This window comes from Eurosta solidaginis, chromosome 1 (assembly GCF_040869045.1).
Source record: "Eurosta solidaginis isolate ZX-2024a chromosome 1, ASM4086904v1, whole genome shotgun sequence".
NCBI classification, from domain to species: Eukaryota; Metazoa; Arthropoda; class Insecta; order Diptera; family Tephritidae; genus Eurosta; species Eurosta solidaginis.
This window is the reverse complement of record NC_090319.1, coordinates 64,737,516-64,763,814: the sequence shown is the minus strand read 5'-3', so window position 1 is coordinate 64,763,814 and position 26,299 is coordinate 64,737,516. Positions and strand designations below refer to the sequence as shown.

At 31.8% G+C, this 26,299-nt stretch overlaps 1 protein-coding gene and 1 pseudogene across 4 annotated transcripts in view; both read left to right on the top strand.

The window, feature by feature from the left end:
• The window catches only part of LOC137233799 (serine proteinase stubble-like), a 727,732-nt gene that overhangs the window by 267,230 nt on the left and 434,203 nt on the right, over nt 1–26,299 (top strand). For 2 of the 4 annotated variants that reach the window (XM_067757241.1, XM_067757280.1), the window contains one exon: nt 24,191–24,318. The exons of the other annotated variants lie outside the window; for them this stretch is intronic. In XM_067757241.1, the coding sequence (XP_067613342.1) occupies nt 24,191–24,197 (7 nt within the window). In that variant the 3' untranslated portion in view covers nt 24,198–24,318. Of the gene's footprint in view, nt 1–24,190; nt 24,319–26,299 lie in introns of those variants that run through there. 4 annotated transcript variants of the gene reach the window in all.
• The window catches only part of LOC137233870 (cyclin G-like), a 32,788-nt pseudogene continuing 30,699 nt past the window's right edge, over nt 24,211–26,299 (top strand).

The following is a 26,299-nucleotide window of genomic DNA, read 5'->3' as shown; positions in this document are numbered from 1 at the left end:
TGTGCGGATAAAAGCAACAAGAGAAACATATTTTCTGAAAAAAAAAAAAATTATAAAATTATCCCAGCAAACAATGTAGAAAACATTAAATCACAAACACATTCGACTTTTGCTTCGTTTTGGGGCTTGAGTTGTATCAACATTTGACTTTGAACACAAAAATATTAGCGGTATTCTCTCTGTCTAGAAAATTTTTCAATTTACTGCCAAAAGTTTTCTACACGATACAACAAAATACATTTGTGAAAAATTTTATACGGTTCCTACATTTTCTATACGCAAACCCATATAGATTTGAATGGAAAATTTATAAATGTGACAAGAAGTAGGAAGTGATTTGTTCATTAAAAAAAAAAAAACCAACAAAATTTTGTGCGCGGAAGTTTTGTAAATTTTTGTATGCATAAAATATAAAATTTATAATTAAAATTAACTTTGGACGCTTAACGTAAGATCAGATCGAAAGCATATTACTTATGTAAGTGGTGCGTTCTCCGAGTGCTGCATACTTGATCTAGAAAACATGGTATATTTTCTACGTTAACTAAAATTTCGAGACGTTTCGTAGACTAGAGAATTGCCCTATTTTCTTTTTTGAACTAACACATTTTTTGTTTAAAATTTTCAATGACCAACAATCAAAATTTGTGTACTCCATTTGCGCTCACTGTGTCACAAAAACTTTCGCAATTCGAGTGACGCCAGCGCCAAAACGACGCAGAAGTTAAATGTGTTCGGGCCTTTAAAATCCAAAAGTACTTCTTAATATTAAAAAAAATTTTTTTTTTTAGAAGTACTTTTGTCGTGCTTAGTGCATTACTGACTTTTATTTGGTCTTTTCTGAATTCCATCAGATCGTTTCCAAATGTCATTTGGCTTTTCATTTAATTTTCTTCTGAAAGTTATTTCATCTTTTTATACTCAGTTGAGCAGAGCTCACAGAGTATATTAAGTTTGATTGGATAACGGTTGGTTGTACATATATAAAGGAATCGAGATAGATATAGACTTCCATATATCAAAATAATCAGGATCGAAAAAAAATTTGATTGAGCCATGTCCGTCCGTCCGTCCGTCCATTAACACGATAACTTGAGTAAATTTTGAGGTATCTTGATGAAATTTGGTATGTAGGTTCCTGAGCACTCATCTCAGATCGCTATTTAAAATGAACGATATCGGACTATAACCACGCCCACTTTTTAAATATCGAAAATTTCGAAAAACCGAAAAAGTGCGATAATTCATTACAAAAGACAGATAAAGCGACGAAACTTGGTAGATGAGTTGAACTTATGACGCAAAATAGAAAATTAGTAAAATTTTGGACAATGGGCGTGGCACCGCCCACTTTTAAAAGAAGGTAATTTAAAACTTTTGCAAGCTGTAATTTGGCAGTCGTTGAAGATATCATGATGAAATTTGGCAGGAACGTTACTCTTATTACTATATGTACGCTTAATAAAAATTTGTAAAATCGGAGAAGGACCACGCCCACTTTTAAAAAAATTTTTTTTTAAAGTAAAATTTTAACAAAAAATTTAATATCTTTACAGTATATAAGTAAATTATGTCAAGATTCAACTCCAGTAATGATATGGTGCAACAAAATACAAAAATAAAAGAAATTTTTCCGCCCTTTTTCATTTAATTTGTCTAGGATACTTTTAACGCCATAAGTCGAACAAAAATTAACCAATCCTTTTGGTAGGGGCATAGATTTTATGGCGTTAACTGTTTTCTGTGAAAATGGGCGAAATCGATTGATGTCACGCCCAGTTTTTATACACAGTCGTCCGTCTGTCCTTCCGCATGGCCGTTAACACGATAACTTGAGCAAAAATCGATATATCTTTACTAAACTCAGTTCACGTACTTATCTGAACTCACTTTATCTTGGTATGAAAAATTAACGAAATCCGACTATGACCACGCCCACTTTTTCGATATCGAAAATTACGAAAAATGAAAAAAATGCCATAATTCTATACCAAATACGAAAAAAGGGATGAAATATTTAATTTCATCTTTTCTGAATGCCCTTTGATCTTATCTGAATTTCATTTGATCTTTTGTGATTACCGTTTGATCTTTTCTGAATTGCATTCAATCCTTGCTGAATGGCATTTAATCTGTTTTGAATGCCATTAAATTTTTTTGAGTGTCATATCTTCTGTTCTGAATTCAATTTGATCTTTTCTGGATGTTATTTGATCTTTTCTGGATTTTATTTAATATTTCTGGATTTTATTTGATCTTTTTTGGATTTTATTTCAACTTACTTCAACTTGAACTTTTTTGAATATAATTTTGGCATTTCCTATAAATTGATGTTTTCTAAAAGTAATTTAATATTCTCTGAAAATCACTACTACTATTCTTAATTTCAAACTTCTTTCCGTACTACTGTTGACAACAATTTGTTTATAAACTTTTGATATTTCTTTTTTGAGCAACATATATGCACGTTTAGAAAGCGTTCTTTACTCAAAATGTCTGTTGGGATGTCCCATTAAGATTGTTTTATTGTTTCCTTATCTTCATCAATATTGGATTAAGTTGGAGTTTTTTTGCTATATGTTTTTTCGTCTCGATGACAAATCTAAAGCGGCGGCCACCGTGGTGTGATGGTAGCTTGCTCCGCCTACCACACCGGATGCCCTGGGTTCAAACCCCGGGCAAAGCAACATCAAAAATTTTAGAAATAAGGTTTTTCAATTAGAAGAAAATTTTTCTAGGCGGGGTCGCCCCTCGGCAGTGTTTGGCAAGCGCTCCGGGTGTATTTCTGCCATGAAAAGCTCTCAGTGAAAACTCATCTGCCTTGCAGATGCCGTTCGGAGTCGGCATAAAATCATGTAGGTCCCGTCCGGCCAATTTGTAGGGAAAATCAAGAGGAGCACGACGCAAATTGGAAGAGAAGCTCGGCCTTAGATCTCTTCGGAGGTTATCGCGCCTTATATTTATTTTTTTTATTTTTATCATTGTCCATTTGTAATTGCTAGATTTTTAACTTGTTTAACTTGTTTAAGGTGTTTTTTTTGGTTATTTATAATTAAGCTTATTTTCTTTACCGTTAGAGTATCGCTATAACTTGAACTGAATTTTCTTCGTCCCCAATTAATACTTACTACTTTTCTTATTTGTTTAGTATAATTACCGTTACTATGCACAAAGAAGCAATTTAAGCGTTTAAAAAATTGTTTATTTACTTTTGTCAGCAATATACATGATTTTAATTCCATTTTCCATATATATGGTCACGTAGTAGTGTGATCGTATGATTTGCTCACATATCATTCACCTATTATAATATTGTTTTCTTAAACTGTAATCTATTTCTGATTCCTGTTCGGAGGCATTCAAAAAGGCTTAAGAATAAAAAAATTTTAATTTTAAATTATTCAGGGGTGTTCAAACATTTTTTTATGGAAATCACAATACATATAAAAAATACAATGTATACTGAAATTTTTTTAAATAAAAACAATTTTTTTTTTGAAATGTTTAAAGAATATTGATGACCCCCTTAATGAATAAATTTTGAATTAAAATTTTTCTCAGTGCTACAATATTTTAGAAACATTTTTTTTTTGTGTCAATTTGGTAGTGTGAAGTGCTTTTTCTTTGGACTTTAATATGAAATTCAGGCACTTTCATATGAATCGAACTTATATGCGAGGGCACATGGGAGACCTATGAATATTTTTTTTTACATTCGAAGTGTGAATTTGTATCTGTGCCTATTCTTCTGGAAAAAACAAAAACAAAAGTGATATAAGTGTATAGGGGTTGATCAGTTCTGAGCTTGAAAGAACGCTTTTTAATAACTGCATATCTTGTTAATAATATACGCTATGATTCTGAATACTTCCCAGTTGAAATCAGTTGAATGCATACAAGAGGGCTGAATGTATGAAAAAGTATGTTAGATTCATATTTATTCAAAGGAAAAGGATGCGTGCTGTATGAGTGAAAAAGTATGAACAATTCATTGATACCCGAGTGAACAATTTATATGCATGCATGAAATATGCATGTTGTATCAGTGATATATGTTTGTAAAAATACACTTCGCTGAATTTTGTCTGATCGTATATGATTTAGGACTTTGAATTTTCTTTATTGCCTTGAAAAATGTATTCCTGTTTACGAAATGCATGTATCTTCTTTAAACAATAATTTTTTTCAAAAAGAAATGCAGGGTGTGAATAACTGATTAGAGATGAGGAAACTTGGAGTAATAAACTTGGAATATAACGAGGACTAATTACGACACCAATTCTCAGGATGATGGGTTTTGATCAAAGTTGATGTCTTCAAATTACTCCTTGTTATTATTGGTGTATGTACATATGTATAATAAATTCCTATTGATTAATGTAGGAATAGTGCTTTCGATTTTCCTGTGCTTTTGTATGCATTCGGCATCAATACTACTATATTCATACAGAACGAGTACAAAGAGAGTAATAGAGTATTCATAATCCTGAGAAACTACACCTGTTAAAAAGAAATATTACGATGCCAGTATAAGGATTCGGGCTTGAAACTCCGACATAAATGTGACCGTGATATACTCTCTCATCTCTTTCTTCCTTGAAATGTAAGGTATTGTCTTCCTAAACCTCGTATCACCCAAGGCTAGAATTTCCCTCTTCTCGGTTGTAGAGTGGAGCAACTCCATTCTGAATAGTCAACTTCCTACAGTCGAAGTATTATCTGGCATAGGGGCTCTCCCTTGTTACATGCATGGAAATTTCATCATAATCGTTCGGTTGAATTTGAAATACGTCTCCATTATTCGGAGTACTTTTCGTACTTGTCATAATCATACTTTTTTATTTATTTATTTATTTGAACTTATTTGTACAAGTAAGACTATGTCTTTTAGATGTACATCAATCAGATATTGCAACTACAAGTTACATATAAAAACGAGTTTTCTTGAAGAATAAAAGGTAAAGAAGATAATAACATTTAAAAAAGAAAATCTATTAATTTTTAATTGTACATTTTGTGAAAGGAGAATATTTGGCCCATTAGTTGAATAATCAATGATAGAATTATATAATTTAAAGTAAGTTGATAGAATTATATAATTAAATAAGTTATGGATTAAGGAAGGATATTACTGCTAGTTTGAAACATCTGGCTTTTCTAATTGCTTTCGTCTTGGAGCTGACAAAGAACATTTTGGAGGATGTAACGTACTTAAAGTTCGGGATCAATAGATTCAGAGTCCGAGTAGATTGACACAAAGATAGTTTATTAAATAAGTAAGGCGGATATTGAAAATGTAGTAGTTTGTGTAAGAAACATAAATTTCTCATTTTTAGGAAAGTACAAACGTCGCTTCCGAGAATTTGGGTAGCGCACGAAGATATATGGTCAAATTTCCTCTTAGAAAATACGAAGCGAGCAGTATTGGTTATGGCTAGCTGCAATTTATTAAGCGACAGCGAATCAAGGCTACCGTAAATAAATTCTCCATAAGAAATGTGAGGTATTATAAGAGCTTTGACTAACTTCATTTTAGCGTCCCGCGGTAATAAATAGGCAGTTCTGTATAAGTTACGAAGGATATTATAGATTTTACCAACCACAAAGTTTATATGGTTAGTGCAGGTCAGATTGAATTGAATTGATTTTGAATACTAAATTGGTGACAGCATCATGAAAAAGTATTTTATCGCCATTAAGCATAATTTCAGGAAGGCTACTTAAATCATATGTTATGTTCGATATTTGGAGCTATATTTTTTAGGATTCGAGTAGAGAAACACGATGAGAAAGAAAAAATTCTATTTCAAATACTACATTGATTTTCCTAACCAGCAAGCGTATTTGAAACATTTTTGATCTCTGCATCTAAAGCTATTTTTAACTAAATATATTTTTCTAAATTATGCACGCACTTGAAAATCCATCGCATTAATTTGAAATGCAGCTTAAAACGTATTATTATTTAAATATAATACAAATAATCTAAATATATATCCATTGGCGTGTTGAAAACGATTAAGCAAATTTCTCATCATTGCTGACTACCCCCATAAGCTGGTAAAGTTCAAACTTGTTCGACATCTCAGACAGCGCCTATTTAAAATTATTAATGGTATTGAAAATATTTGTATTATATGAACTCTACTTTTTACCTTAATATTTAATTGCGGTATGAGAAAAAACCATGCAAAGATAATACTTAAAACGTTTTCATTATTAGTACGCTAATGAAATGTAAGTGGTTTTTGGTTATTGAACTGTTTTTTTTAATTTGGTTGTGTTGGATTTCTTTTGTTGTTGCTGCCTACTTTGAGTAAACCATTTAAACGGAAGCTTAAAAGTAGGTTTATTTTTTTTTCGTTGGGTTGCCAAATCACAATATTTTATGATTCATCTCTGCAAATTTATTTTTAGACAATTGCTTGATTGTTGGCTTGTTAAAATCTTTTTTAAGTAATAAGTTTTTATTTAACATTTTTCAAGAACCACATGGGCCTAACTTTGTTTCATGTTGTTTATGAATTAAAATTCTCTGAAACCTCTTCTTTGTTTTTCTTCTCAACTGCATTTCAAGCGTAGAACCAATGAAAGAAACAAATGGAAATTGTTTTGAATATCAAGTTTGTTAAAACCCAGTTCTGCATTTGAGCTCAGATTTCAGTCTCATAATAATCTCAAACAGAAAGGCTGTGATTTCACAAGCTTGGCGATTTGCTGACACTCTGCCAAATTCTTACAATTTTCCTTAAGAAATAATGTATATTGCTTCCTTTATGAGATAGAATTTTCTATTCAGGCAGTTTGCATTTTCGGTCCATGGAACATACCGATTGCTGCCGTTTCAAAAACGCCCTATTTAAGAAAACTTCAGAAACCCACCCAAGTTCAAAATTTGTTTGAAAAACGCTGTGTCAGAATGCGGTTGAAAAATGCCCTATCTCAGAAATTGTTTCAAAAATGCCTTATCTGAGCATAAACTCAATACATTTTGACGTTAAGCGCGGATTATAAGAAAACGCTCAAGATTTTTGCTTTTTCTCTATAAGCCAAAGTTGAAGTGGTTTTATTTGAAAATATGTGTTTTTCCTTATTATTATTCAAATTGTTTACAAAAGTTCGTTCGAGATGCGGTCTGCATGCATCAATTGAGACGTACGCCCAGAAGTTTATATACATAGTATAATCTAGAAAAAATTATATGGGTTCACTACTGCGCCTGGATAGAATTTTCTTCCCAAGGTGCATCTAGAATAATAAAGGCCCTTTTAGGCATGTAGAAAGAATTCTAAATCCATCCAGAATATGGTTTAACTTAGAGAAAACTAGACAGGCCCCATGACGCACCCATACCGAATTTGTTATTGCCCATAAACTTGCGATTACAGACAGAGTTTTCTATCATTGAGTATATGTAACTAGACAGGGATAAATTGTCCCCGATTATTTTCTAGCTGGAAGTTAACACAACAATAATAATTTTGACTGCCAACCGTTTCTTTATACATGTCAACATGAAAACCTTTATTCGTGAATGCTGAAACCAATCAGTTATTGATTGGTGTCGAATTTTTCTTATCTTCCACCAAAAACACACCTGTTTTGCTTTACAAAAATAAAAATAAATATAACTGTAATTAAACGCTTAAGCAATGTTTGACTTAAAGCAAATTGCAAACATACAAATTAATTAAGTGTTGTGATTATCGAAAATAAAATCGCCTTTAAATGGAGTGCGCTGCTTGAAGCGAACGCTTAACCTTTGTGTTCAAAGTCACTGTACTCTAAGTGCTTGTTGTTGCACTTTTATCTATGTTTGTCGGAATTAACAGTCAGTCAACCTTGTTTGTTTCATATTTATTTTTATGCGCTGGTAATTTGAAAATCATACAAAATACTTGTTTTGGTTGGCCTGTTTTGGGTTTCTTTTTATACTCAGTTGAGCAGAGCTCACAGAGTATATTAAGTTTGATTGCATAACGGTTGGTTGTACAGGTATAAAGGAATCGAGATAGATATAGACTTCCATATATCAAAATCATCAGGATCGAAAAAAAATTTGATTGAGCCATGTCCGTCCGTCCGTCCGTGAACACGATAACTTGAGTAAATTTTGAGGTATCTTGATGAAATTAGGTATGTAGGTTCCTGAGCACTCATCTCAGATCACTATTTAAAATGAACGATATCGGACTATAACCACGCCCACTTTTTCGATATCGAAAATTTCGAAAAACCGAAAAAGTGCAATAATTCATTACCAAAGACAGATAAAGCGATGAAATTCGGTAGGTGAGTTCAGCTTATGACGCAGAGATGAAAATTAGTAAAATTTTGGACAATGGGGCTAGCACCGCCCACTTTTAAAAGAAGGTAATTTAAAATTTTTGCAAGCTGTAATTAGGCAGTCGTTGAAGATATCATGATGAAATTTGGCAGGAACGTTACTCCTATTACTATATGTACGCTTAATAAAAATTAGCGAAATCGGAGTATGACCACGCCCACTTTAAAAAAAAAAATTTTTTTAAGTAAAATTTTAACAAAAAATTTAATATCTTTACACTATATAAGTAAATTATGTCAACATTCAACTCCAGTAATGATATGGTGCAACAAAATACAAAAATAAAAGAAAATTTAAAAATGGGCGTGGTTCCGCCCTTTTTCATTTAATTTGTCTAGGATACTTTTAATGCCATAAGTCGAACAAAAATTTACCAATCCTTTTGAAATTGGTAGGGGCATAGATTTTATGACGCTAACTGTTTTCTGTGAAAATGGGCGAAATCGGTTGAAGCCACGCCCAGTTTTTATACACGGTTGTCCGTCTGTCCTTCCGCATGGCCGTTAACACGATAACTAGAGCAAAAATCGACATATCTTTACTGAACTTAGTTCACGTACTTATCTGAACGCACTTTATCTTGGTATAAAAAATGAACGAAATCCGACTATGACCACGCCCACTTTTTCGATATCGAAAATTACGAAAAATGAAAAAAATGCCATAATTCTATACCAAATACGAAAAAAGGGATGAAACATAGTAATTGGATTGGTTTATTGACGCGAAATATAACTTTGGAAAAAACTTTGTAAAATGGTTGTGACACTTACCATATTAAGTAGAAGAAAATGAAAAAGTTCTGCAGGGCGAAATAAAGAACCCTTGAAATCTTTGCAGATATTACATATATAAATAAATTAGCGGTATCCAACAGAGGATGTTATGGGTCACCCTGGTCCACATTTTGGTCGATATCTGGAAAACGCCTTCACATATACAACTACCACCACTCCCTTTTAAAACTCTCATTAACACCTTTCATTTGATACCCATATCGTACACACATATTCTAGAGTCACCCCTGGTCCACCTTTATGGCGATATCTCGAAAAGGCGACCACCTATAGAACGAAGGCCCACTCCCTTTAAAAATACTCATTAACACCTTTTATTTGATACCCATATCGTACAAACAAAGTCTAGTCACCTCATTAGCACCTTTCGTTTGATACCCATATTGTACAAACGTATTCTAGAGTCACCCCTGGTACACCTTTATGGCGATATCTCGAAAAGGCAACCACCTATACAACTACCACCACTCCCTTTTAAAACCCTCATTAATACCTTTAATTTGATACCCATATCGCACAAACACATTCTAGTGTCACCCCTGGTCCACCTTTATGGCGATATGCCTAAATGGCGTCCACCTATAGAACTATGGCTCACTCCCTCATAAAATACTCTTTAATTCCTTTCATTTGATACACCTGTCATACGAACACATTCCAGGGTTTTCATCGGTTCATTTTCCTACATGGTTATTTTACCTTATGTTGTCACCATAGCACTCAACTGAGTATGTAATGTTCGGATACACCCGAACTTAACCTTCCTTACTTGTTTTTTCTTTTCTATTTTACTTTACTTATCTTTGTTTTTTTTTCTCACTTTATTTTTATTTCTTTTTTAATTTACGTACCTTTGTTTTTTTGCTCGCTTTATTTTTTTTTTTTCTTTGGATGTGAATTTTTTTTGTTTTTGTTCTCATGTTTTTTTTTTATTTGCTTTATATTATTTTTGGATTCTTTTTCTGATGTTTATATAATTAGTGCTTAATAAGTCTTTTGGTAGTTCTTATCTTTCTTTGATTTTTGTTTCTTTCTTTTTATATCTTAACCGTTTTCCTATCTTTTGTTTTTTGTTTCTGGTCTAATTTATTATTTTCTCTGTGTGCATGTTAAAATATTTAACAATTTAAACTTTTTATTACTTAAGCTTCTGCATTTATTTGTTTTATTTATTTTCGTTTGTTAATATTAATTTTTATATTAAATTTATAATTTTTTTCTATTTTTTTATTATCTCTCTAACCTTCAACTCAAATTATTAATTTTGTGATTAAAAACTCATATCTTTGGAAATTGTTTTAAGAGCAGTTGCATTTGCACTTTTCGCTTACCGTCGCATATTATTAAGCCACATTAATTTAAAAGTAGAAAGTACTTCATCAGGTTTTAAGGCTAGCGTCAGAGTGCTCGCTAGAAGCTATGCCAGGCGAGAAGCGATTTTTATTTTCATATATTTTATAAGCTTGAGAAGTTTCTAGCACTCTTACAACTTCTAGAACTTTCCATAAGAAGTATTTTGCAGGTTTTTCTATCTATTATTATCTATATTATAGCAACTCTTCTCGCTTCCACTTTGCCGTCAGCTTTATTATATTAAGTGCATTTTTGTAATATAGTTTTCGGAGGCTGAATGATTCCACAACAAGGTGGAAAACTAAGGCATGTATATGCGTAAAACTTTAAAATATTTTTGGATTTTTAGTTCAAAATTATGAGGAAGTCTTTCTGAAATTCAAAATAATTCCGAAAATAATCCCGAAATGATCCTAAAATGATTCTGTAACTGTCCTGAAATGAATTCAAAATAGTTTCGAAATAATCCAGCAGTAGTCCGATATGATACCTTAAACAATCCTGAAGTGAACGAAAATTGCTCCAAATTGGTCCCGAAATTTTCTCGAATATCGCAAAAAAAAAACACAAGAAGAATAACTGTCCTAAAATAGTCCCCAAAACATTCCGAAAATAATCTTTAAGTCACCCTAAAACATCTCCAAAATTGCATCGATTATTGTTTCGAAATGATCCTTAAAATATTCCCAAAGTGTGTTTGTAGTGATCCTGAAATAGTCACGAAGTGGCCGCAAAATGGTCCAAGAATTTGCGATACAATTCCATTCCTTCAAAAGGTGGCACTCAGCTGCTTATTAGTTGATATATATCCGCATCCCCCTTTAACGAATAACATAATGTGTCCACCTTTGAATTATCTGATATGCCTTCCTCTTAATGCGGAAGAACCATGAGTCCCCGTTTGATTGTAAGGATCGAAGTATCGTCATTGTGGAGACAAAAAAAAAAAAATGATGTGTCCTTTTTACTGCCCTTTTTCGTTTACCGCACATTTGCGGATACGCTTGTTAGTTTCCCTTGTATTCAGCATTAATATAAATCCAAGTTTTGCTGTCGATCGTTCATAAATAACAACAAAATATGAAGATTTTTTTCCTCTTATTATTTGAAAATCTTCAATAAAAAATTTCAACAGATTTCAAGGTTTAATATTATGGATCTTCGTCTTCCATACAGCGTTGGAGTTACTCCAATGTCTGACAATTTGTTTCCCCTGAGGAAGGTATAAAATGTAAAGAAACCAGTAGCTGTTCCTGTTGTTGGAGTATTTAAAGAATTCTACTCTTGGTTGCTCTTGAGACACAAGAGATAATTGTACAAATTAAGCTACTGTCGGTCGAAGTATGTACATTCTCTCTAAACTCTTTAGCATTGTGTACACAACAATCTTATCCATCAAATGCCTGAGCAGGCGTTCAGGATGGCTACTTTTTACCGTTTGGACAGGATGTTAAATATGGTTACGCATACAGTCCATACAGTTATTTGGACGTCTATGCTGAAGATATCACACTTGTCTTATTCACAATGCCCTTTAGGGTACTTTTTCGGTCACAGCACGATATTAGCAGCGATATACTTTTTATTACAAAACAAAAATCGTACAAAGTCCACTTAGTCAACTCTGGGCAATTATTATTGTTTAAATAAATATGTTTACACTTAGACTAGAGGAGGAAATATGTCACAGACTTATAAAACGAGCAATTCAATGCGTAATTGTGCACCTACAGCTGTGAACAGAAAAATGACAGTGCCAGTGTTTATATTCAGAAAAAAGTTTCTAACTAAAACTATACAAACCATCCATAAAACTTTTTGGAAAAAAAAATCGAAAATTCGAGAAAGTTTTGAACTTTTTATTTAGGATTCTCTGAACGTTTTGGATATGTAGTTTTGTAGGCCTGATAATTTTAGTCAAACAAACACCCTTAGGAAAACAATTTTTAAAAATCAGTGCAAGTTTTAAGAGACCTATAACTATAAAAGTAAATTTAATTGACGAAATTTTATAAAAATTTCCACTGCTTTTTTTCTGTTCGCTGCTGTAAGTGACTTCATTTACATTCCAATGTATATTTAAAGTGTTTTCTTTTAAATAGTATTTGCACAGTTTAAATTTTATTTACTATATTTTACGTTTAGCTGTATTTTCTTCCACTCAATGTGATATATTGAATGAGCTGCATTTACGTATGTATTCGGACATATACCCTGTGAAAATCACTAGAACTCCGTACATGTATGTAAAGAGGTTTCCGTGAGGTTGACCCTCTCATAATTAAAAATAATTCATATAAAAAATATGTTGTGATTACTTTTGCGTTGTCCTAGGACAAAACCGTTGCATCACTTTTACATCTTCAAAACAAACTATCCCAAGTCCAGAAGTTAAATTTTCCACGAAAAACCCTCGAAGTTTACACTGGGATATCCCTTTTTGCTATTAGACACTTGACAGCGCACTCTTTAAAAGCTTACATTAAACACTCCCGATTTTTGCTCGGATATAATCATATAGTACATAAGTATGTAAATATGAAATGGACTGTCTACGCCAGATGTTGCTTGCTTGATCACGCAATTTTCTCAATGCACGTGTACAATTTGATTCTTGATATGGCAAGTCTTATGCGGCAGTTACTCACGAACGTACGTACCAAAAACGTGTCAGCTGACACGACCTATCTTATGAGTGTACAATGTAAACGAAAACTCACCGACGTTCAACGCCCGTACGTACGTAGTCCGGAACGTAGAAATCAAAACAATTTTGATTTTTTTCCGTAAGAACGTGTCAGCTGATCGCTCTCTCACTAGACAGAGTTGCCTAGTAAACTTTTGTGCGCTAATTTTTGACCGTTTGCACTTTTATGCAAAAACACCTAATTAAAGTTTGAAAAATTGTGAAAATAATTCGAAATAATTATGTAAAAGTGCAGATTATAAATATGTAATCTATTTATACTTATTTAATATTTATTCCGGCCTTTTACAATACCAAAAATTAAATTGGAAAAAGTTGATGTTTCCATAAGCATGCATGCAAACTGGCCAATGGCAACAGTGCTTTGTTGTAAACAATACACACACAAATATGTTATGTACATGTACACAGACGCACACATTAATTCCTACGGGCTTGAGAATTCGGTCAAACGTGCTTCGTACGACAAACGACCGTACTTACGGCACACGTTGGTGGGTAACTGCCGCATTAGACGTCATATTTATCATTTATTTTTATTTTTAAACACAACTGGACAAGTTTGAAGAATTGGAAATATCGCAAATGCAATACACAGAAAACGTATGGACCACATTACCACACAATGTCCCAGTAGAGAACAATTCGTGTGGAGACAAACCACTTTCTGAGTTGTGCTTCCTGTAGCGTCATTCTCCGTACTCTGAAGAAAGATGGCGCAACTTCGAGAGCAGTGTATTTTCAAGCCCAATTCGACAAGGGATTATAGAAATTGTTCGTTTATATATATCGACTTATGAGTCGAGTAATACCCTATCTGTGCAGTCAGTTCTAAATCGTCCTGTCTTAGAATTTGAATAAAGATCTAACTCAGAACTTAATAAAACAACGCCCATTCTCTAAATTTGTTTCAAATGAATTCGGGTGAAGGACGCCCTATTTCAGAATTTGATTGCGGAGCGCTCTTTCTTAGAATTTGTTTCAAATGACTTCAACAATTTTTCTTAGACACCCTATCTCAACTCAAAATTTATTGATTTTATGACGAGTTTTATTTCCTGCAAATTCGGATCAAGTTTCAAAATCAACAAAAAAATTGATTGCAAAATATATCAATGTAACATTTTTTAGGATGAAAGGACGTTGGGTTTCCTTCAGAAAAGTTGTACTCCCAGTAAGTTCGAATGATTTGCTTTGTGGGATAATCAGATATTGAATATAAATATTGCAATCGTAAATTTCTGGATTATTTATGTATGTCTTTCTGGATTTCCAAATTTCAAATGAACTTCTTTTCATATTTTTGTTTTGTATTTAATTCAAATACTTTTCCAGTGAGCTTTGGTCTCTGGAATACGCGCTACTACAAAATTGATTTACATGCTTATTATCGACAGAGATTTCCTGGGCGAGTGATTTCCACACTTTTGAACTTTTGGTGACCCCAACTGATTACTTTACAGATGGTGCTTTTTGGTGGTGCAGATGTACGTTTTTGTTGTATGAATAAAATTGAGTATATTGAGTTGGATTTTTCGGTTCAAATTATATTTATAAAAAAAAAATCGAAATGTATGAAATATACTTTTGAACACATCCGATTTTGTTACTAAACAATATTTTGATTGAAAAACATATGTACATATTTGTCTAAATATTACCTATTCGGACAATCACAAAGAAACAAAATTTCTTCAAATTCAGTCACTACCAGCCTATGTGCCCACACTATTTCAGCTGTAAAAAGCTTCTCGTGCAAATAAAAACAAAAACAAAATATTCATAATCAAATAATCATTTGTAAACAACTTTTGTGGTTAATAACATTTTCATGGTCAATAAGTAAATGAATTATCTAACATTGTAAATGTGTTTTTTTTTGTTAGAAAATGCCATTATGACACATGAAAAGAAGCAATAACTAGCTTTTCAGATCTACATCAAGATCTTAATTATTAATACTAAAGAAAAGAAAAAGTATTGAAATAAATATAAAATACTTCATTCAAGGTTCAAATCGAGCTCAAGGTCAGAACAATGTCAAACAAAGTAATTGGCAATAAACAAAAATCCAGCATTATCAGTGATTTTCACCAGATGGCGCAACACTGAATAAATATAGTTGGTAACTAGTAAGAACGGGACTGTCTTCGGCTGTGCCGAAGACTTCATACCTTTCATGAATGGGGCTGAACAATAATCTTATCCTGTTCGTAATCTCCGAATAATCGGATGTATAAGATAAGAAATATATAGTGAACAGATCTACATACTTTAACGATTTTTAAGATAAATATAAAATAAAAAACAGGTAGGTACTTCGTGTGAGGATGCAAAGTTTCAGGTTTTTTGTGGTCTGCGTGTAAAAACTATGACTACGAATCACGTATTTCAAAAATATATGACTAAAACGTAACTATTTGATGAAATTTGATGAATTTTGAAGATTCTAGCCGTAAAAAAGGGGTCAAAATGACAGTTTATATGAAGTATATAATATATATTCGACCGATCTCTATGATTTTTTCAGACAACAATATAAGTATTTTGTGAAATTTGAAGCTTCTAACTGTTAAAACGGGGCAGAAATTGCGCAAAGTTTCTTATCTGAACAATCGGTTGTATGTGTACCACCGATCTCAATGATTTTTTCAGACATCAATATATGCTATACACGTAAGCAGTTGGTGAAATTTGAAGCTTCTAGCTGTTAAAATGGGGCCGAAATCGTAAAAAAATTTATATACTATATATATATACTATATATATATACTATATATACCATCATATATATATTATATATATCACCGATCTCTATGATTTTTTGACACAACAATACATACTATATACGTAAGCAATCGGCGAAATTTGAAGCTTATAACTGTTAAAATGGGGAAGAAATTGCGCAAAGTTTCTTATCTGAACAATCGGTTGTATGGGATATATACTATATATACCACCGGTATCTATGATTTTCTCAGACAACAATATATGCTATACAGTTAACATTTGGTGAAATTTGAACATATCTAAACGATTTTTAAGATAAATATAAAATAAAAAATAGGTAGGTAATCTGTGTGAGGATGCAAAGCTTCACGTTTTTTGTGGTCTGCATGTAAAAACTATGGCTACGAATCACGTATTTCAAAAATATATGACGTAAACGTAATTATTTGATGAAATTTGATGAATCTTGAAGCTTCTAGCCGTAAAAAAGGGGTCAATATGACAGTTTATATGAAGTATATAATATATATACCACCGATCTCTATGATTTTTTCAGACAACAATATATGCTATATACGAAAGCATTTTGTGAAATTTGAAGCTTCTAACTGTTAAAACGGGGCAGAAATTGCGCAAAGTTTCTTATCTGAACAATCGGTTGTATGAGATATATACTATGTATACCACCGATCTCAATGATTTTTTCAGACATCAATATATGCTATACACGTAAGCAGTTGGTGAAATTTGAAGCTTATAGCTGTTAAAATGGGGTAGAAATTGCGAAAAGTTTCTTATCTGAACAATCGGTTGTATGAGATATATACTATATATACAACCGATCTCTCTGATTTTTTCAGACAACAATATATGCTATATACGTAACCAATCGGTGAAATTTGAAGCTTATAGCTGTTAAAATGGGGTAGAAATTGCGAAAAGTTTCTTATCTGAACAATCGGTTGTATGAGATATATACTATATATACAACCGATCTCTATGATTTTTTCAGACAACAATATATGCTATATAAGTAAATATTCGGTGAAATTTGAAGCTTATAGCTGTTAAAATGGGGCTAAAATTTGCGAAAATATATATATATATACTATATATATATACTATATATACCACCATATATATACTATATATACCACCGATCTTTATGATTTTTTCAGACAATAATATATGCTATATACGTAAGCATTCGCTGAAATTTGAAGCCTCTAGCTCTTAAAATAGGGCAGTAATTACGAAAAGTTCCTTATCTGAACAATCGGTTGTGGGGGATATATACTATATATACGACCGATCTCATAAATTTTTTCAGGCAACAATATGTGCAATATACGAAAGTATATGGTGAAGTTTGAAGCTTCAATCTGTTAAATTGGGTAAGATATTACAAAAATCCTCTTTTTCTGAAAAATCGGTTGTATGGAGGATATATGCTATAGTGGTCCGATCCGGTCGGTTCCGACAAATGTCTAATCGGACACCCAAATACACCTGCTCACCAAATTTTATCAAGATATCTCAAAAATTGAGGGACTAGTTTGCATACAAACAGACAGACGGACAGACGGACATGGCTAAATCAACTCAGCTCTTCAACCTGATTATTTCGGTATACTTAATGGTGGGTCTATCTATTTTCCTTTAAGGACTTACAATTTTCGGTTTCGTGACGAAATTAATATACCATTTCATTTTCATGAAAGGTATAAAAATAGGTAGGTAATCTGTGTGAGGATGCAAAGCTTCACGTTTTTTGTGGTCTGCATGTAAAAACTATGGCTACGAATCACGTATTTCAAAAATATATGACGTAAACGTAACTATTTGATGAAATTTGATGAATCTTGAAGCTTCTAGCCGTAAAAAAGGGGTCAATATGACAGTTTATATGAAGTATATAATATATATACCACCGATCTCTATGATTTTTTCAGACAACAATATATGCTATATACGAAAGCATTTTGTGAAATTTGAAGCTTCTAACTGTTAAAACGGGGCAGAAATTGCGCAAAGTTTCTTATCTGAACAATCGGTTGTATGAGATATATACTATATATACAACCGATCTCTCTGATTTTTTCAGACAACAATATATGCTATATACGTAACCAATCGGTGAAATTTGAAGCTTATAGCTGTTAAAATGGGGTAGAAATTGCGAAAAGTTTCTTATCTGAACAATCGGTTGTATGAGATATATACTATATATACAACCGATCTCTATGATTTTTTCAGACAACAATATATGCTATATAAGTAAATATTCGGTGAAATTTGAAGCTTCTAGCTGTTAAAATGGGGCTAAAATTTGCGAAAAAATATATATATATACTATATATATATACTATATATACCACCATATATATACTATATATACCACCGATCTTTATGATTTTTTCAGACAATAATATATGCTATATACGTAAGCATTCGCTGAAATTTGAAGCCTCTAGCTCTTAAAATAGGGCAGTAATTACGAAAAGTTCCTTATCTGAACAATCGGTTGTGGGGGATATATACTATATATACGACCGATCTCATAAATTTTTTCAGGCAACAATATGTGCAATATACGAAAGTATATGGTGAAGTTTGAAGCTTCAATCTGTTAAATTGGGTAAGATATTACAAAAATCCTCTTTTTCTGAAAAATCGGTTGTATGGAGGATATATGCTATAGTGGTCCGATCCGGTCGGTTCCGACAAATGTCTAATCGGACACCCAAATACACCTGCTCACCAAATTTTATCAAGATATCTCAAAAATTGAGGGACTAGTTTGCATACAAACAGACAGACGGACAGACGGACAGACGGACATGGCTAAATCAACTCAGCTCTTCAACCTGATTATTTCGGTATACTTAATGGTGGGTCTATCTATTTTCCTTTAAGGACTTACAATTTTCGGTTTCGTGACGAAATTAATATACCATTTCATTTTCATGAAAGGTATAAAAAGGAATAGAAGTAGCAAATTTGCCAGTCAAACAAACCACTGCTGTATAGCTAAATGGTTAGCGCAGCATGCGTAAAGCGTACTTAAGCACCCTTCGAAATGGATCTATCTGCGCAGCTATGGCAGGTTGTCTGAAAAATTTTCTACTTACTATTCCAAAAACAAAATACAATTTTTCAAATTTAGAAAAATTAAAAAATAACAATAATTATCATTAGAAAAAAATTATTGTTCTGGCCTTGAGCTCGATTTGAACCTTGAATGATTTATCAATAGGCCGATAAAAACAAAAACAATTGTTTATAAAATACTTCTTTCTGAAAACTTACCAGATACTGATCTTTTCGAAAAAATCGTATACATTTCCTTTTACATTGATGTTAAGATGTTATGTAGAGAAAGAGAGAATGTAAGGGATAGTAGAGATGACGGATAGGGAGAAGGAGAAGCAGAGAATCCAGGAGGGTAATGATGGTGAGGAACGTGAGATGATGATAGGAGCAGACGTACAGGGCGATAAAAAAATTATATTCATATTCATATTTTGTCCACATAAATTAATATGAGTTACAAAAAACATTTTCAAGTTTTGTACTCATTTAAATGATGTAAATGTAAGTATCAAATTAAAAACAAATAAAATATTTATTAAAAAAGTAAAAAATATGAAATTAAAAAACTAAAACCAAAAACAATAAGAAATGAATTAATTGGATATAAAATAATAGGAACAAAATATACAAAAAATTTTTTTTGAAAAACTTAAAAATAGAAAAAAAAATAAAAACTATGAAAATAAAAAAAACGTTAAAAAAAATTAATTTTTTTCATATTAAGAATATAAAATATAAAAAAATTCCAATTATAGTTCCTTGTTGTAATTATTATATAGCCTCCCTGACGCAGACACAACGGCTCGAAACGCGTGAGAGAAAAAAGGAAGACTTATGTTGTGATTGTGATTTACCAACCAAAATAAGCTCTTATTAACTATACGAAAAACTAGAAAAAAGTAAAATATAATCTTAGAAAATAAAAAATAATAAACAAAAGAAACGAAAAAGTTAAAAAGGAAAAATACTTACAAAAAAAAAAAATGAAAAAATATTTACATAAATATAAAAACATAAGGGGACACAATTAATGTATATTGGAACGATTACCGATAAATAATAAACTAACCATAAAAAAAAAATTTTGATCCGAAATGAATTGAAAATATCATAATATAAAAAAATCTGCAACATAAAAAAATAAAAAATTGATAAAATATAATAAAAAAAATATAAAATAAAATAAAAGTTAAATAGATGTAAAACTATAAAGATAGACAAAAAAATGTAAAATTATATAAGTAAAATAAAATAAAACAATAAAAATAAAACAAATATTAACTAATAAAAAAGTATAAAAAAACTTTGCAAAACGAAGAAATTTTATAAAAAAATTACTTTCTTAGAAGCAAAAGAATTTATATACTTAATTTTAGTACTTTAAAACTAAAAAAAAATAACTAGATAAAGAGATTAAAAAAGTGATAAAACACAAAAAAATTTAAAATTTATAAGAAAATAAAAGCAATTTAATTAAAACATAATTTTAAACAAATTGATACAAAAAATTTAATTTTTAATTAAAAAGTAAAAAAAAAACAAATTACGAAAACTAAAAATCAATGAATTAGTAAATAAACAAAAGACAAAACTAAAAAGCAAGTAAAGAAACGAAAAAAAATAATAAAAAAATATTAAAATACAAAGAAGTCTCTTTAACAATGTTTATTTCAAAATAATAATTAGGAACGCTTAAAAGACAGACTGTAGTAGAAATTAAAAAAAAAAATTTAATATTAAAAGAAACTCGTTAATTGAAAATAAAAAATTTACTAAAAATGTTAATAAAAAAAAAAAAAAGAAAAAATAATAAATTTAAAAATAAAAAATTTTAAATTATAGAAAAATATAAAAATTTCATTATGTTGAGTAGGAGCAGCAACAACTATGATAAAAAAAGTTAAAATGCATTATAAACAAAGTTAAAATGCATTATATAGAAAAAAAAATTTATAAGATATTGTAAAAAACGTAAAATTTCCAGAATTAAAAAAATATAAATATAAAAATTTCAAAATTAAAAAGCTCAAGAAAGTTAAAAAAAATCAAATTAAAAAGGAGACCTTGGCTAACGGAACTGTTTATAGAGAAATACATATCGTTAGCTTAATGTGAAAATGTGCTAAGTCACTTTTTTTATTTTATATTTTAATGCAGTTTTAAAACTGAATTCAAAATACATCGGTCACAAGAAAACAAATATTTTAATTTTTAATTTTTACGTGCTGCTTGCAATGATGTGTAAATGTGCTAAGTCGTCAAATATTCAAAAAAATGTGCTAAGTCAACCAGTCAATAATATCAATCTGAATTACTAGTTATTTCTTTGTGCGCGCATTTTATTTACTTATTTAATTCATTCGGTGTAAAGTACATGCTTTGTTGTTGTTGTTGTTGTTGTATTAACGATAAAAACACTCCCCGAAGGCTTTGGGCCGATGTTGATGGTCCTTTGCCGCATATAGATCTGGTACGTTCCGGTAACAAAGCACTATTAAGGTACTAGTCCCACCATCTCTGGAACGATTTATATGACCACATTAAACCTTCTAGGCCATCCCGTCCTCCCCACCCCCTAGTTCCATGACGAACTTGGGGTCGCCAGAGCCTCGGCTGTCAATGAAACAGAATTCCCCACAGGTAGGTGAGGTTGGCAATTGGGTTGGAGAAGCTATATATTGAGTTGGGAACCCCTTGAGAGGGTTGCCTACACAACCCCATGAAATTGGATTCACCCAATTGAGACATACCTTTGGTGTTTGATAAATGCTTTGCGTTGACCATAATCTACTTCAATTCTTACATGTCGATAACTACATGCTTTCTTACAGACTAGTTAAAAATAGAAAACAATTCAAGCTTAAACTTATATAAACTGTTATTAAAATTAAGAACACTACTGAATCGATTTGCTAGATGTATAGTCCTAGTTATAAGTTCATTCATAGCATAATTGGTTTTATTAGTTAATTAAATAGTAGTTAAGTAAATAATCTATTATGCCGAAGATCACGCATTGGAATATATGGAATGAACAAATGAGATAAATAAGAACAATTCGTGCTAAAGTTTATTACATTATAGGCAAGCATGAGTGAGATTCAAGTTTTTCTGTCATGCAAAGCCTGAAGACCAAGCAATTTGCACCTGCTGGTATATGATGGGAGGCCGTCTGGCCAGTCAAGCATACGTAAAGCAATTTTTGTAAAAAAAATTTGAACTCTCTCAATTTTATAGGAGTTAGATTCATAGAAAGGATTCCATATTATTGAGCAATATTCAAGACGACTTCTTGCCATAGATATATAAAGTGCCTTCAACGTCATAGGGTCCTTAAAGTCGCTGGTGTTACGTCTACTGAACCCAACCATTCCAACAAATTTTGAAACAACGAAGTCAATGGTGCTAGAAAAAGAAAGTTTGGAGTTAAAAATTACACTCAAGTCTTTATTCTCTTGACAACGATTAAGAAATTTAGTATTTAGTTTGTAGATAAGAACCATTAGAAACAGTTTGAGAAATAAATAGTAGTTTTTGTGAAATATATAGTTTTAGTGTTTTATTTCAATCATTAAAGGTGAAGAGTGATGGGAAAACATATTGAGTAAAAAGTGCTAAGTCAGGAGAAATAATTTGTTATGAGTGCGGAAATTGTGCTAAGTCATAAAATAGCTGCTAGGTTGGCATACATGATTTTTATTTATCTTTTTCAAAGCTTCTACACTCAGCATTGTAATTAAGGTATCCTCATTCACAGTTTTGAAAAAAGAAGGTTATTTCAAAAGTTAATCATTTTTTTTCGTCTCTTGTAAAATTCGTAAAAGTTGACTTAGCACATTTTCACATTAAGCTAACGATATAATAAAAAATTTTTTTTAATTTCCATATATATAAAAGTCTTGAAATGAAAATACTTTTGAACATAAATAGAACTATCACTAAAATAATAAAAAAAATTTAAAACAAGAAACTAATTTTGTCTTAAATTGTATGTTATTTAGATCACTTTTATGTAAATAAAATAAAACTTGTTTCCAGCTTTTTAAAATAATTCTCTGTATTGTAATATTTTTCGCATATTAATCACATTATTTTCCTAATATCATTTCACCTTTACAGATTGTAAGTTTTTTAAACAATTAAAGGATACATAAATCGATCATAAAAACGAAAACGCGTAAAAATCATAAACAAGAGAGAGAGGAATTATCAAATTGATCTATAATTTCATATAGAATTTGTATAAATATTCGAGCACATTGTGTTTGAAACGCAAAAGAAAACTAAATAGAAACAAAAATATTGCAAAGCACAAGTGTTTATTATCGTGAATAGCTCTGAAGCTTACATAATAAAACCATTACTGTGCTTTTGTCTTGCTTTACCATTTTAAAGGGACATACATATTTTTTATTAAAAACCATTTGAGGGTTTTGATTTGTTTGTTGCTTGCAAATTGACTATTTTCCTCTTATCTCGGGGAAAAGGAATTGTACGAAGGTCCTTTGAACGTTAGAGTGGTGTACTGCTCTCAGAGTTATCACTATCATAGCAGTGTACGACACAAGCAGCAAGCAAAATTCAAATTTTATTTTCGGTGTATAAGAATAACTGAATTGTGTATAATCACTGTACAACTTAACAATCATCACATTCCTACTGAGGCTCGAAATCCGGGGAAGCATAGTATAGAGAGAGAAAAGAGCGACAGATTAAACGTGGTTTTGTTATACAATTCAGTTTCCTAATTTTATTCTGGAGAATTTAGATTTTTTTAGTTTTTTACAACTTGTTTTGTTGTAGAAAATTGGGAGTGTACATTTTTAAGCTACATATTGAGAAAACCCACTCATAAAAAACGGGAAATCGCTTTTGTGGTGATTCTCGCTGATACCTTTGAATAAACCTGCCGTAGAAAAGGTAGCGTAAGCTTAAAAATTAAAAAAAGAAATCATAACAAATTCTCCTAATTTGGCTGAAAATAAAATCAAACAAATTTTTTCATTGGCCTATTACCAAAAAACTGTTAAAATAAAAAACGAAGGATACGTAAAAAAAACTATTGAGTCTTGTAATTTTACATAAAGTAGAAAGTAAAGCGTAAAAAAGGAAAAGAAATTTGTTTCTAACTTAAAATTTCGATCTCTATCATAAAAACTTTAGCTACTAGGCCAGCCCTCACAATGTCTGTCCCTGTACGCTACTCTGCTGCCGCCAATTAGTCGTCAAATACTCTACAACAAGAAGAGCAATACCACCAATACCAACAACAACAATTGCAACAACAACAGTTGTATTGCCAATTTGTCGGAAATCACAACGCTAACATCAACTCCAACGCCATCAACAATAACAACAATTTGATTTTGGCTAGTGAGTGCAGCAACGGCAAGTTTGTTAACGGTTTTGACGTGCAGCAGCAGTTGATGCAGCAGCGGTCATCGATGTCGTCGTCGGTTTCGCCAACAACTGGATTGATGCCCGCCACTAACAATATCACCAACATTAATATTCATCATCACCGCCGCTCCATCAACAACAATAATATGGATAACATTAATATTAATAATGTTAATCTCTTGCGAGAGGATGAAGAAGAAGCAGAATATCATTTGCATAATTCATCTCAATATCATCAACAACAACAACAATGTCATTACGAAGAGTTGTCAGCTTGAGCTACCGAATCGGGATTACCATCGCATGGCATGATGAATGGTGATGTTGATGGCGGTGGTGGTGCGGTAGCGTTGACGGCTACAGTGTCAGCGGCAGCAGCAGTTGAAGCGAATGAAAGCGTTAATGCAGCAATGCATGCTTTGGATGAGGATTTAGATGTGGATGAGTGGAATATGTCTGACGAGGGCCGGTATGGAACACCGGGTGCTGCTGGCTTGGATTATCAAAAATATGAGCTAGAGCAACAACAATTAAAACAACAACAAACACCTGCTAACATGATGAACCAGCCATTGAATATGAACGCTAAGATGAATAAAAACAAAAACATTAACAACAACAATAATAATACCGATGCCAGCAGCACCACTGAAACCAAGTCGAGAGAGGATGAGTTGATTTGCTTATCGTCGGACGAATTGTATCGCATGTTGAATGAGTATAATGTATTGCAGGATAAATATCATACTGTATTGCTGTTGCCGAGAGAATCCAAGGTAAGTTTATTGCGATGGTAGAATAAGTATTTGGTTGGTCGTTTGAAATAATCACTTTATTTCTAAACCACCCTTTTTCCGATACTCTTTGAATGTTTAAAAAAAGTACTTTTCAAAAATACGGCAAATCCGTTATGCTTTTTTTTAACTACGAAATCAAACCCAAAGTAAAACTGCAAAAGGTTTAAAACTAAAGCCAACATGACTCGGAGTTAGTCCCGAACTATACCGTATTGATTCGGAAAACAATTATACGGAGATTCTGAAAACATTACCCAGATGGCTTGAGACTGAATTCAAAAACAATCCCGAAATAGTCCTGAAATTATCTCGAAAATCTTGCGACAGTACCGAAATTAACCAAAGATGAAACCGTAAAGATCCCGAAATAGCATAGAAACTGTTTTGAAAACAGTTTCGCTATTCCTGAGAAAATTCCTGAATTTGTCCTGAAATGTTTCTCATAACAATCTCAAAAGGACACCGAAATATTGCTGAAATAAACCCGAACAAAAAAATAAAAGGGCTCCGAAATTTTCCCAGAACAAATTCAAAAATGATCACGAATTAGTTACGGAATCATCCACATGGTTTTGAAATATATTCGAAACGAAGCAGACTCAGTCGTGCAATTATACCGAAATAATTCTGCAAATAACCTCCAAATACTACGGAAATGATTCCGAAGTAGCCATTTCGAAATTATCGTGAAATAGTCTCTAACTGATCGTTAGAAAGTCGTGATGTTATCCTCAAAAAGCACTCAAATTATCCGGAGATAGTCCCAAAAAATCCCTAAATAAGCTAAAACGATTCTGAAAACACTTTGGAAATTGTACGGAGACAGTTCCGAAATTATTCCGACATAGTTCCGGTAACCCCGAGGTAGTTTCAAAATATGTATATCCTAAATCGGCCCTAAAAAAATTACGAAATACTTTTGAAATGAACAGTACTGCCTGAAATTATCCAGAAATAAATCTAAAATAAGAAATGTTTCCGAAATAACCCAAAATGATTCAGAAATTATCCTAAAATAGTCTCAGAATAAAGAAAGTCCCGAATTTATCTCTAGCCTTTAAAATATTCGTATATC